Here is a 14,902-nt window from a genome sequence, read left to right on the forward strand (position 1 = left end):
AATTGTTTAAAATAGTTGTATTTCCAAAACTTTACAGTTGGACAACACTAAAATAGCTCTTATGTTTAATTTACTTTTTATTACTACTATTTAAACAAACTTTTAAGTTTTTAGCAAAACCCAAAAGCTTGAGTTAGTTTTTGCTGGGTGTAGACTTATGCAAATTTGGAAATATTTCAAATTCCAAAAAGTAGTTTTCTTAAAAAATATTTAAGAGTCCTCATATTAAAAAGTAAAAGTATATTTGAAAAAAAACAAAAAAACTGTTCTAACCTTATTAATTATATACAAACAATTTTTTTTCATTTGTTAATGTTTTAATATTTTGAGGTATTGGTGAATAATTTTGAAATATAATAAATTATAGTATATAAAAAAATTCTCTTTAAACAAGATGTTTTTGATATTTTTTTCTTATAACCTTAACATAACCCAACAATTTTTATTCTTTTCAAATTTTTTTTTTTGAGTTATAAGGTCTTAAGCATTTTTTGAATTGTGGGAATTTGAATTATCATGTGATCATTTTTGCTTGCTCTGCTGTTTTTCTTCTTTAAATTAAAACAATTTAGTTCAAAAAGCATTATTTAGTACATAACTTGTACAAAGTAAACAATTTTGACTTATAAAAGTTTGAAGTCATATGGTAATCACTCAAGATATAATAAGAATAAATAAGCAGTATGAGTGAAGGTTTAACAATTAAAATCATTGTTTATTAACTGACAATAATTTAACAGATTTTATAAAATTTAAAGAAATGTCTAATGTACAACAACTTTACAAGAGCTTTTCAGACATAAAAGATGCAAAAGTACCATCTGAAGTAAATACCTTTAGTTTATAATACAAGCAATAAAGTAAAAAAATATATTTAATTTTTTCTTCAAGCATAAATTTTATTGTAATAAAGTTTTAAAATACCAATAACATAAACAGTAGATTTAAACTAATTTTCAAGCTTTAAAATGATTTTTTTTTAAGTTTTAGTGTAATTATGTAAATAAAACATTTAAAAAAAGTAGCTTGGTCAATTTATATTAAATTGTTAATAATAAATTCTTACTTTTTAATAAAATATTAAATGTGCTAAACCTATTGTTTTTCTGTAAATTTAGATAATAGATAGGATTCTGTTTATTAATTTGGTATAACTATTTTTAAATTCAATTTTCCTTGATACTTTATCTGTACAATTTAAAATAAAAAAGACAATAATTAGATAAATATTTCTTAAAAGTAAGCCCTTTTTAGATTTTAAGCACATAAAAAACCTATTGATATAATTTAAGCAAGTTGTTTATAAACTATAGTACAATTAACAAAATATACAAAATTAACTTTTGTATCAACAATTATATGTTCTTATAATGAAAAACTACTAATGTTATGTATGATAAAATATAATTAAAATAAATAAATATATGGTGTACAACTTTGGCTTCTGTTAAGGGCATAGGGGGGGGGGGGGGGGGGTAAACAACCTTTTTTGGTTTTTTGTCTTATTTTATATAGTTTTTACTAAGCTACAAGATGCTTTTTACAGATTTTAAGAATTCAAAATAATTTTTGAGATATAGCCGGTCAAAGTCGGAGGCGACAATAGGAACCTTATGGGAGGCGCAAACTAAAACGGCAAAAATAGACTATTTCACTAAAAATCTATCTTCTCCTACGTTTTTTGAGATAACTACCTCAAATTTTCAGGAAATGTTCCTTGCAATATTTAGAAAATTCTGTCGGAACAGAATTTAAAAAAATTAAAAAATAGAAATTTTATAACAAAAAAACTAAAAAAAAACTGTTTTTTGTTTATTTTTTATATAAAATTTTAATTTTTTAATTTTTTTAAAATTCCTTCCGATACAATTTTCTAAATATATCAAGGAGTATTTCCTGAAAATTTTAAGTAGTTATCTCAAAAAACGTAGGAGAAGATAGATTTTTAGTGAAATAGTCTATTTTTGCCGTTTTAGTTTGCGCCTCCCATAAGGTTTCTATTGTTGCCTCAAACTTTGACCGGCGATATCTCAAAAATTATTTTGAATTTTTAAAATCTGTAAAAAGCATCTTGTAGCTTAGTAAAAACTATATAAAATAAGATAAAAAACTAAAAAAAGGTGTTTACCCCCATCTATGCCCTTAATGTTCTAATTAATTTAATAAATTCTTATTTTTTTTTACTAAATCTCAGATGTTTGCAAACTGTGGCCCAGAAAGACCAAATGCTGTCTGTAAAACCAAAATATTTGACCTTTGATTTTTACGTTTTAGAAAGAAACATGTGTTTTAAAAACAATAAAAAATTGTTTTGTGGTAAAAACTTACAAATAGGCTCTTGATTTAAAAGTTAGTAACTACTTGTGCTTCATTCATGCATATTTTGTCATCTTTTTTGATAAAAACAGTATTCTATTATTGTTTGCTACATTTATTTTAAATAATTCTGGCTGCAGAAAGTTTTGTCTATACAGTGCAGCCCACAAGCAATTTTTTTAATGAAATTTGGCTATTACTTCTAAAAATCTCTCAACATTTGATTTAGCTGGCAAATAGTTAAACTATTTTCTAATTTATTAAGTATAGTTAAAACTCAAATATGATTTATTTTATTTTAATAAAATAACTAAAATAATAATTTTTACAGCAAGTGGAAGCATTCAATTTAATATTGCAAGGAGCTAAAGGAGATACTGCTGCAAAGAGACTTAGTGCTCAGTTTATTGGCAGATTTTTCAAGCATTTTTCTGAGTTATCTGAAGAATCTATCAATGTTATCTTGGATCTTTGTGAGGATGCTGATTCTAATGTGAGTTTAAAAGTTGAATCCTAAAGATATAGTTTTTAATAATTTATTCTAAGAGTTGAAAATATAAACTAATAGTGCCTTGTTTTAACCATGAAGTTTTTATTTTTAAAGTTTAAATCTCTGTTTTCAATTGCATAGATTTAGTTTTGATTACTGATTTTTTTCTCTTAAATACTTTTAAGTGATATTAGTTGTTAAATAAACAAACAATTACATTTAAGAAAATACACAATTACACAACATTTTTGTTTGTATCTAAGCTTACTACATAAAAGTGGGTAGGTGTCAAGTATTCATGTCAAGCAAACACTTATGTGCAAGTGGTCACTTTTGCATGGGTTAAAAATTTCTTATTTTCTTATTATTTGTTTATTTTTATTTATTTATTTTTTAAAATCTTTTTTACTGTCTATATTACTCTTAGCCCTTATTCTTAATTTATTAATTATCAATTTATTTATATAATACATTTTATATTTGACCAGTCCCCCATAAAAGTACCAATAAACAATTGTGGTTATGTTTTCTCTCATAAATTATATTTGGTGTGTTGTTAGTTCAACATAAAAGATCATTATTAAAATTAAAGTTTATTTAAGGTTTTTAAATATCAATAAATAAACTCAGATAAGGAAATCAGCAATCAAAGAAATACCAAAATTGTGCACAGCAGATGAAAAACTAGTAGAAAGATTTGCACGTATTTTAATTCAACTGTTGACTACAGGAAACAATGTTGAACTAAGTGTAGTCAATGCATCACTTAAGAGCATCTTTAATATAGATTACAAAAGTAATTTTAATAATTATGTTATAAATAATTAGACTTAATTTTTATAGAACTCATGCTTACTATTAAAGAAATATGTGTTTATTAGTTTCATAGAAATCTGTTGTATTTTTGGATGCTTTTATTGTTAACAAATGCTCAAAGTTAAGTCATTTAAAAATATCTCTATAGTCAATTTATTAGTATGTCAGTTTCCAATTGTTATTTAGCTTGAAATTATAAAAGTTAAAACTGTAGATACAAAACCAAATTTTTTATATCATGTGCATGATATTCATCTGTTGTCCATTAACTATGTATATATAGATCTTTTTTTTTTAAACATACCAGCAAATTATTGTCACAAGCTTATTAAATTAACAATTATACATCAAATTTTCAAATTTCTGTGAACTGAATATGTAATTCTAAACAGCTGCACTGAAGTCATTGATAATGATGATTAAAGAGGAGGGACCAGCAGAAGACAAACTGAAGTACGTTGAACTTCTGAAGAAGGCAATGAAGCAAGGGACGCTTGACAAGGACCTTGAGATGTACATTTTAGATGAATGCAAAATCATCATGAACAATGCTACTGGTGACATGTTTACAGTAATAATGGATGTCAGTAGTTTTTATTGAAATGCTATTTTATATTTATGTTAAGCTATTTAATTTTTAAAATAACTAAACTCCTTTTTTATGTACTAAAGTCTTTTGAATGTACTGAAATTATAGTATAAACAAATCAAAAACAAAATATAAAATTTTATTATTAACCTGTATAGTTTTGTTGAGGTAATAACTTTAAAATTATTTAAACTGATCAGAAAATTAAAAACATATTTTAAGGTTATTACATACAGGGTTGTCACTTTACCTAGAAACTTAGAAAAAACTAGAATTTGACAATTTAGGCAAAAAAACCTGGAACTTTAAACAACGAAAAATTTTAATTTTACATGTTAAGTAGAAAATTTTGATTTGACACAAAAAATCTACCATATAGATATAAAATGTTTGTCATTATCAATTTTTTTATTAAAAAACACATTTGAAGTAGCTTTAAAGTATCTTTTCGATGTTTTTGTACTATTTAACACAGTTTTTAACCTTAAAATTAACTTTAAACTAAAAATAGATCCAAAAATGTGTACTTTTAAAAACCTGGAGGTAATTTTGAAAACCTAGAAATTGAAAAAATAACGAGTGGCAACCTTGTAATATAGTAAGCTTTAATATACATACTTTTTTTGTATAACTATTTAAAATATAGATTTTAAGTGTTTGTTAACAAAAGGTCTTAGTGAAACAAGTTCACTGGAATATATAATAATAACAAATTACACAGTATCCTTCTTTTATTACACTGACATATGTTTCTGTGTATTACTGGATTAACACAACAGTATTTATTTTTTTAAAGAGCTTAGTTGAAGTGTGTTAATCCCTTAATACTGTATAATTTGTTATTATTACTTTTTTTTATATATTTATTTTTGTAATAGTTTTTGAAATTTGTACAAAAATAGTTTGATTTTTTTAACAGGCTATATCATCACTAAAACATATACAAACAATTCAAGGAAGACAACAATTGGTAGACCTTCTAAGTGAACAAATGCAATTGTCTGAACATTTCACTACTGACAGTTTGGATGATTTGGCAAGAATTAATCACTGTCTTGCCACTGCTATGCAACTTTGCTCTGTTAGTTTCATTTTATAACTATAAATTTATAGTTTGTTATAACACACGTATTAGTTTTGTAAATTATAAACAGTGTATACACTTAAAATTAAGTACCTATTGTGTTAATGGCTAAAAGTACCTGCTAGCATAAATTGCCTTGTCAACTTATTAAAAGAAAAACATTATAGCAATATCATTAGTATAAGTATTACTTATCTATGATACTGCAGAAGTATTTTTTATCTCGTTTATTTTTTTTAATTTATAATTAATTCACAATTCTTCTATTAGTTTTTTGTTTTGTATATAAATAATTAATAATAGAACTTAATTTATACTTTTTCATATTACAAAGCTAAGATACAAATTAAGTAGTACTTTTTAAAATGTAGCACCAAATGTGTTGTTCTAAAACTGTACTACATATTTATTGCTACATACATTTCAAAAAAAAAAAAAAAATTAATAAATGTTTAAGGCTTTGATAAGTTTCTAATGTTTTTGAAGTTAGAGTTGTATTTTTCTTATAAGTTTTACTGCAGCAAAGATAAATTTTGTCAATGGAACGGAATTTTTATAAAAATAAAATCAGATATCAAGTTATTCAGTAATTAGATAGTTAGTAATTAAGTATTTAGTCAAGGTTATAGTTTTTATGGTTAAATTAATTCAAGTTACTTTTTTAGAATTTAACTTTGGTCACCTACTCTTATGATGGTAAGTTGATATAAGCTAGTTTTTCTGACTCAGTTAATGTTGAGCCCCTTCTTTACTTGTTTAAATTTCAAATGATTTAGGTAAATTAAAATTTCCTTTTATTTTTAATGTTTTTATTTAATAAATTCTTTTTTACTTAAGTGGTAATACTAAATCATTAACATGTTTTGTTTTTCTACTGCAAAAGACGTTTAGTAGACCAAAGTTATTTGGTCACAATTTTTATAAATCTCATTTAGATATTTTTAAGTAAACAAAATAATCAATTTATAATAAATTTCATAGTTAATTCATTACTTACAGCATTGCCAAATATAAACTTAGCTTATTTCGTCTTTTCTTTTATATAAATATAAATAAAAACATAATGTTTATATAATTTAAAATACTCCAGAAAAATGTTCACGCCAGTAGATTTGTGAATTTTGTGTGCGACAAAGTGTTGTCATCACTATCCATCAAAGCTGATGAGTTAGCAAATGAGGATGTTGGGTTGAAGATTTTCATGAAACTCTCAGAACTTTCCTGCTTGTGTGGTAATGGCGAGGCTGTAGTTGGATGCCTTCCACAATTGTTCGAATGTTTGAAGGTATATTTGATAGTTTAAGTTATGGTTAATATTTGACATTAGTAAGTTTAATCTCAATAATCTAGATAACAAGCTTATAAAGCAGTTTATTAGTATGTTTAAATTTTTTTTTTGTTTTACTTTAGATGTGTTGGCGTTTTAATTATATTTATAATAGCTTTTGTTTTAGTTTTGTTGTTAAACCATATATAGTGTACCAATATAGTTTATATTCTATCAAAGTATTCAAGTTTAAACTAATAAGACATAACATTTTGTTCTTTCACAACTAAGTAAAAATTTTTAAATGTTTTTATCTGATTAGTATTTATAGACAAAAGTTAATAAATTTATAATAATCTTGATTTACAGATTCTTTAATTAAGTTTATGTGGTTAGTCATGTTAAACAACCTAGTTTGACTATTTGAAGCTAATTTAACCTAAAAATAAAAAAAAAATTATCTGTCATCACAATTTTAAAGGTTGTATACACTAAAATACTTAAAACCGACTCAATTTTCACTCATCGATTGTTTAGGAGTTAAAATTCTAATCTATGCAAATCGAAATATTTAAGTCAAAACTTTTTTTTTAAACATCAGTCATACATGCCTCTACCTCCAGCCGAAGAAGAAACAGAAAATGTTAAGTTGAACTTTTCACATGCCGAGTGTCTGCTTTTCACTTTCCATCAAATATGCAGACATCAACCTGAATTTCTCACCAGCGAAGATAATGCTGAAAAATTGAAAGATTTCAGAACTAGGTCGGTTTCAAAGCTCTTGTTTGTGTTTAATATTTTTTTATGTAGTTGTATTAATTTACATTATTCAATTAATTTTGAATACTTGTCAAAAGTCTTAAAATCTTACATATAGTTTGTCTAAGGTCAAATTGATTTTTATTGAAATATTGAATAATTTGTACAAATAGTTTTAAAGTAATTAAAGCTTATAACACAATTTAAAACTTAAGTTGGATATCTTTTCACAGGGAGCCACTTAACCTGGAAACCTGGAATTTGACAATTTAGGTTAAAAATACCTGGAAAAACCTGGAATTGGAGAATTTTTGAAAAAAACTTGGAAAAGCCTGGAATTTTTAACAATTTTTACATGTTCAGTATTAAAATTTCGATTTGACACAAAGTATCTACCATATAGGTAAAAACTTTTTGTCATCATCAAAAAAAAATTATTGAAAAACACATTTAAAGTATCTTTACAATATCTTTTCAATGTTTTTATACTATAAAACACATTTTCTTACTTAAAACTTAACTTTAAACTAAAAACATACCCAAAAATGTGTACTTTTAAAAACTTGGAAGATATTTAGAAAACCTGGAAAAATTTTGAAAAAACGAGTGGCAACCCTATTTACAATAAAATAAAAAATTGTAAAACAATTTTTTTAGTAATCATAGTACGCGTGTTAATTATAAGTTAATGACAACAAAAAAAATAACGCACATTACAAAAAAAATCCTTATCAGCAAATAAAATAAGAGTCATTGTAATCATCCTACCTTTAAACGGATATAGCTGTCAATAAAAAAGCTTGTTAGACTACAGACTTGCACCAACTTTAGATAAAGTTGAACATATATGTGCTTACTCATTTGAAATGTTACCAAAAAAAAGTGTCACAAATGAAAATGGTACTGAGATTTTGAAGTATATTTTTCTTTTAAATAAAGCGTTTTATTATAAGTTAAATAATTTTAGACATTTAAAATTTGTAATCCGCCAGTGCATAACGTAAGTGACGGCTGTTTTTTTTTCCAAAAAATGATATAAGTTGTCTCAGCAATAAAAAATAGTTAAGTCTTTCTTGCGAGCATGCCTAAAAATCTTTAAAGTTTAAGCATTTATATTTTTTTAGTTTTGTAGTAAATATGTATTTTTAGATATTTAAAGTTTGTTTTGTCTGGCAATTAGGCAAAGTTAGAAATATTATAAGCTTTAAAAAAGTTACTTTATTTATAATTGTTATATATTAATTTTATTTATCGAATTGCATTTAAAAAAATCTTTTTAAAATTGTCGAATCGGTTTTCAGCAATATTGGAAAAAAGTTTTTTTATATAAAATAATTATAAATAAGACTTTTTTGTCTTGCAATCAGTCATACTTAAAAGATACTACAAGCTTTATAAAAGTTACATTAGTTACAAATATTTACATATTAGGTAATTTTTTTTATACATAATATGATTAAATTTTAGTAGATGTATAAAAAAAACAAAAACATATTAGTTACAAGACATATTAGTTATTTTTGTTATATACAGACACCAAAACTGATTTATAAACACATAAAAAAAAAGTTAACTTAAGTATACACTTAATAATTAGTTGATGGACTATATTAAAAAAAAAACTAATCTTCAGATTGAGCTATATGGCAAGAGGTGCTCGTGTTTACGTGTCTGAACTTAAAAAGCAGCTTGCGGGTAAAACTGAAGAACAGCTGAAAGCAGACGATTATTGTCAGAAGCAACTCATTGCTCATAAGACCTGCAATAATGTCAACACAATCATCAAAGACTTGTTCCATAACCCCCCTTCTTACAAGGCTGCAGTTAACTTGAGCTGGAAAAAGGTTTTTCATTTGTTTTCAGAACATATGTTAATCGATATTTAAAAATGACCATTTTTGATAAAAGTTGTATTTTAGATAAAATAACTCAAGTAGTTTGAAAAATTTCATTTTGTTTTTGGAAATTTTTAAGTTATAAATAGTACACTTTTGATTAATAATGAGTTTTTTTTAAATGTCGAATTAAAAAATGTTGTATAATTTTATCCTAAATATTACATTGTTAGATGATGAATGTTAAATAAAATAGAATTAGTTATTTTACTTTGAACTATTATTTTTATAACATCACAGTTGTATCTTGTTATCATAAAAAAAAAAAAACTAAAACGTTGTTAAACCTGAAAGCTCATAAGTTAATTAATTTTAATTTTTCATAACATAGTTGATCAATCTTGTTAAAAGCTTAATTAATCTTTTTTTTGTTGAAAATATTATTAAAGTTTATTTACTTTTTTTTTTCAGAAAGCCCAGCCTGTCGATGCAAAGTAAGTTTTTAGTTTGTTTGTTTAAATTATTTTTTTAATTTTATTGCAGTAAATAATTGCTTTGATTAAAATCAATATTTTACTAGTTTTATTTTTAAATAGCTTGTATAACTTATTATAATACTTTAAAGATTAAAGTAAATATGTTTTTGTACTATACTTGGTAAAAAACTAAATTTATGTGTTATAAAAGGTAAATTCTTTAAATGCAATAGTTCTAATTTAAATTGTGATCTCTGTTGCAACAGAACAGCAAACAAGCGATTGAGTGAGAAGTCATCAAACTTCCCACCTATGAAGAAGAAGGATGACAGAGCCATGTACCAAGCTCCCAGCGGCAAGTACAGCAACAATTTACAATGTTTGTTTATTATTGTAATATGCAAGTTTAGAGAAGTTATAAATGATTTTCGACAAGAACTAACTACTGAATAAAAGTTGCAGTTTTAAGCTAAAACGTTTTTAGTTTTTACGTTTTTGATTGCTCTGTTATTTCTGGTTGAAAATATAATTCAGCTTGTTACGCGGTCAATTTATTTTTAACAACAAATTGTTTTTTTTCGTAACATTTTTGCTACGTAACGAACAGCAAGTATAATTTACAGACAACAACAAACGCAATTACTACAACAGTCAGAATCGTCGCCGAAGCAACGGTGGAAAGCGCTACTAATGTGACGTCACAATCCTGATAGAGTTATACAAATTAGTTTTTCATTGACTTTTTTATGCTCCTTGCTTTACAGCCACTTACCCCTCATGTACAAATTTAATATACTTAGAATGGTGTTCAACTGAATTATAGACCAAGTGTTCATGGTTTTGTTTCAAAAATTTTTCTCTCTGCTTTAAAAGTTTTGTTGAGTTTTTCCAACTTTTTTGTACCACTAAATTTGTTATTATCCTTGAAAATAACTTTTGAGTTGAACTTTCACTTCAATGTTTCTAAGACTTAAATGAAAAGCAGTGGAAATTTCGACATCTTTGTTGTTGTATATTGTTGCTCGTTGTCTCCTTACGTTGATTTAATTGGTCGTTTCAAATGTTAGAGTGGTTGTCTCATTTTGCATTTTCAAGATTTGATCTAGCTCTGTTAAGTTTGGTTTTAAATAGTTAAAAATAGTGTTTATTTTATATCATTTTGTATACTAAGTATACACTAGAATACTTTAAGAATAGTATATAGGATATTATACTTCTGATAGAAATAAAACTATACCATAATACAGAAAATACTTATTTAATTAATATTTCAAATTATATAATAAAAACCTTGATAAAAATGTTTCAAAAAATAACATTAAATGGTAACATAGGTTTTTCAAAACATTTTTATCAAGGTGTTCATTATATATTTTGAACTATTAATTAAATTAGTTTAGTCATTAGTTTATATATTTTAACTTGTTCATAGTATATTTAAAGTTTTTTAATCGGATACTGACTTAATTGTAAACTTATTATTTTTTGAAACTTAAACTAATGCTTTTTACTTATATTTATATCTTATTAACTCTTTTTGATTTTTTTTTAATTTTTAAGTTTAGTTTATTAATTAAGGTTTAAAGTTAATTTTAGGAATTCTCAAAATGAAGTATTAAGTAAGTCAATTTATTACTCAAAGCAATTGCCTAAAATTTTCTAAATGTCAGTTTTTATTACTTATAAGATGTTCTAACCCTTTTTTAAAGATATAAGTGCAGTCGAATAATCTAGGGACTATGGGATGGTCATTCAATGATGAATGAAAAAGTTGTTAAGTGACTTGTGATCTGCAGTTTTTCTTCAAAAGGTGAGTTTACTAACTAGTAAAAGTTTTTACAGGATAACTCAGTATGATGTCAAGAGCTATCTTCATTCGTGTTTATGTGAGTTTTTTTTGATAGTTAACCGAATAAAAAGCTAGATTATTTCTTGAACTTGTAAATTGGATTTTCGTGAATAAACTATTTGAACAGAAGTATTGCTGTAGTTTTTTTTTTGTTTATAAGAGGTTTAATTAGGTGACACGTTGGATTAAAAATGGCTTACAGTATTAACAAAAACAATATGAAAGAATTTTACTGGTTATAATGAACGCATTAAAGATGTTTTGAGTTTACCAAAAATTCATAAATTGAGTATAAATGAGTATAATTTTTTTTTTAATTTCTTGAGTAGCACTGTATTTATAAGTATTGTAAAGTGCAATAGTTAAGTGAAAAACATTAAATGTTTACAGGACGTAATAATTTTTTTTATTAAGTTGTATTGCTCCTACGTTGGAACAGCTCATTGAGACTGAAAATATATATTTTTAACTAATTAGAAAGGTAACTGTGAAAAGTTTTGAGCTATATTTTTGCATAAAAACTTATTTTTGTGCTCCTAGAACAGGGGTCGGCAAACTGCGGCCTGCAAAGGGTAAATCTACGGCCCGCGAGCATGTAAATGTGGTCCGCTAAACTAAAATATATTTCAAGTTTATTTTATGGTGATTTTTTGTAATGTGAGTAATTTAATTTACGTCCCTGTTTAACATTTTGAAACCTTCAATAATTTTACTGATTTGGTTTAAAACTCTCTAAAAGATAGATTAGCTTTCTAGAAAGTTTTTATATCTGTTTAGATCAGAGTATCCCAAACTTTTTTGCAAATGGCCCCCTTTAAAGAAGTTAAAAAAGCAATGGCCCCCTTCAACAAGATTACTCATAAACTACGATAAAAAACACCAAAGACCTTTTTTTTGCTCTTCGTCTGCAACTCAAGAATATCTAGTGTAAGTTTCAAGTTATGGCCGCCCTGTGGCTCCTTTACTGCTCATGGCCCACCTCTTCCCCCTTTGCTGCTCGTGGCCCCCTGAGTATCTGTCATTGCCCCCTAGGGAGCCACTTGGCCCACTTTGGGAAACCCTGGTTTAGATAATAATTTAGTTTAAACAATAGCAAATGGTTAACTAAAACAAAGTTTTAAAAGTACTTCCTAGTTAGTTATGTTGTACCTACTTACAAAATAGATAAACTAAGTGCAAATGTATTCCAATGTGTAAAAAAGTAATGTACAGTAATTAAGTAATGTATCATTTCTTTACAATTTAATTATTTTGTTTGAAATGTAACTTATATTTAAGTATCTCTTTTAGACGTTTTATAACTATATATTATATTTGAGTGTGAACAAAAAACATGTGAAATAACATAACAAGACATAAAGTATTTTGGTTAAAAATTTTTTTCATAAGTTGACTGCACTTTAAATTCAGTCCTATGCACACCAATGTACACAAACGCTCATTTTTGGAACCTTTTTTTTAACTTAAATTGAAGTAAAAGTAATCTATGCATAGTATATTTTTATAATAATTATTTATCACTTTGATTATATTTAAAAGTGTACAGACACATTTCAAACAAAATAAGAGTATGACATAAAATAAAACAGATTTTGTTCAGAACTAGTGATGTACCGGACTCACTATCCGGGTCCGGCCGGATATTGCCATTTTTGTCTGATATCCGGATCCGGCCGGATTCTAATTTGAAAAAAAAAGTCCGGTTCCGGCCGGACTCTAATTTGAAAAAAAAAGTCTGGTTCCGGCCGGATTCTAACTTGAAAAAAAAGTCCGGGTCCGGCCGGATCCTAACAGAAATCCGGCCGGACCCGGATCTAGTTAGTAAAAAAGAGCATACTGAAAATTATTTTTTCAAAAACAAACCATGTGTAAACTAATAATAGTCATTTTCGTCAGTTAAAATTAAACACCTACCGTGATTGGCTTATTTTGTACACGTGACTAATTTACATTTGTTTACATTTAAACTATGAAATAAACATTTCATGAAATGCAACTCTTTACATATGTTGTAAAATTGAAAACTTTGGAATGAATACTTGCATCATTTATTGTTTAAATTTGAGCTCAGAGAATATTTAGAGTTAATACGGTTGAATGTACGAGCCAATGAGAATCATATGACGAAATGTTTCAAACTAAATACTGATGCAGCAAAACATCAGAACATGACAGGCAGTTTATATGTAAGCAGTTAGTTAGTTTGTTGTGTAGCTTGAAGCAACAAAATATCTTGAACGTTTTTGTGAATGCTTCTTGTAAGTAGTATTTTGTTTTAAAAGTGAAAATTTTAACAGGTGTTTAATTGTTTAAATATTTAAGCCAGGTTTATAGTTTAATAGTTTATTAAAAATTTTAAAGTTTCTTGTTTACTAAAAATTTTATTTAATTTTTGGTTTTTTGTTTTAAGTCTTTTGATATAGATTTAAATAGCTTCCAGTTTTTAAAGTGTTACCAAAGTAATTAATAATTTTGTATATGCTAGTATTTCTTGTTGTGTTTTATATAAAATATTCATCACTCAAAACTGTCGTGTCTGATTATAGAAAGTAGTCTCAGTTAGAATTTAGTATTTGTTAGATATTAATTAAATAAGGTAGGATTTAATTATGATGGGTAGTACTAATAAGTTAAGTGTACCACAGTCAGTCCACAACTTTACTACCAAATTGTCAACCTTTGCTAGCTGTTCTACTTATTATTAGATTAAAGTTCTTTTTTTCAGTTTTTAAAAAGCTCATTCTGACTCAGGCTAGTTTATTCTAGTGATGTACCGAACTCACTATCCGGGTCCGGCCGGATATTTCCATTTTTGTCTGATATCCTGATCCGGCCGGATTCTAATTTGAAAAAAAAGTCCGGATCCGGTTCCGGCCGGACTCTAATTTGAAAAAAAAGTCCGGATCCGGTTCCGGCCGGATTCTAATTTGAAAAAAAAAGTCCGGTTCCGGCCGGATTCTAATTTGAAAAAAAAGTCAGGGTCCGGTACATCACTATTCAGAACACACTTTCACTTTTAAAAGTAAATTTACTGTGCACTTTGAATTAGTTTCTTTGCACACCAATGTACACAGATGCTTATCTTCAATTATTTGCTTTTACTTAAGTTAAATGAAAGGTTACTTTTCTATTACAGTCGTTTTTTTTTTATTTAAGCGTGTACAGACACAATTTGAACAAAATAAGAAAATGACATTAAGTAAAAAACTTTCTGGTTCAGATTACATTTTTAACTTTTCTAATAAATTTTCTGTGCACACTTAATTAATTTCTATGCACACTAATTTACACAAGTATTTTTTATACTAAAGTGTGCTTTTTTTTAACAAAGTAAGAAAATGACATAAGCTAAAACATTTTTCATTCACAATACATCTTTGAACTTTACAAATTAACTTCAAGAGCTCATAATTCAATTATT

The 14,902-nt window shown here is 26.0% G+C and overlaps 1 protein-coding gene across 2 annotated transcripts; it reads left to right on the forward strand.

Moving 5' to 3' along the window:
* Window positions 1–744: 744 nt before the first annotated feature.
* LOC145833712 (apoptosis inhibitor 5-like) lies at window positions 745–11,613 on the forward strand. Of its 2 annotated transcripts, XR_014369759.1 has the most exons (12): window positions 745–826; window positions 2,648–2,809; window positions 3,437–3,602; window positions 4,015–4,205; window positions 5,131–5,292; window positions 6,386–6,580; window positions 7,164–7,327; window positions 8,955–9,165; window positions 9,628–9,650; window positions 9,899–10,011; window positions 10,256–10,742; window positions 11,475–11,613. XR_014369759.1 is itself a non-coding variant. In XM_082940864.1 (11 exons), exons 1-11 carry the CDS (start codon window positions 761–763, stop codon window positions 10,321–10,323), a joined length of 1,521 nt encoding a protein of 506 aa, XP_082796990.1. In that variant the 5' UTR covers window positions 745–760; the 3' UTR covers window positions 10,324–11,613. The 2 variants fall into 2 exon arrangements, 1 of the variants encoding a protein (XP_082796990.1); XM_082940864.1 differs by having other exon boundaries at window positions 10,256–11,613.
* The last annotated feature ends 3,289 nt before the right edge of the window (window positions 11,614–14,902 follow it).

The sequence above is a fragment of the Thalia democratica genome, chromosome 4, assembly GCF_965202585.1.
Source record: "Thalia democratica chromosome 4, ktThaDemo2.hap1.1, whole genome shotgun sequence".
NCBI lineage: Eukaryota > Metazoa > Chordata > Thaliacea > Salpida > Salpidae > Thalia > Thalia democratica.

Coding starts and splice junctions, on each gene's coding strand:
- LOC145833712 (XM_082940864.1), top strand. CDS start 761: ATGTCTAATGTACAACAACTTTACAAGAGCTTTTCAGACATAAAAGAT. Junction 5,293..6,385: donor CTGCTATGCAACTTTGCTCT/GTTAGTTTCATT, acceptor AAAATACTCCAG/AAAAATGTTCACGCCAGTAG. Junction 6,581..7,163: donor AATTGTTCGAATGTTTGAAG/GTATATTTGATA, acceptor TTTAAACATCAG/TCATACATGCCTCTACCTCC.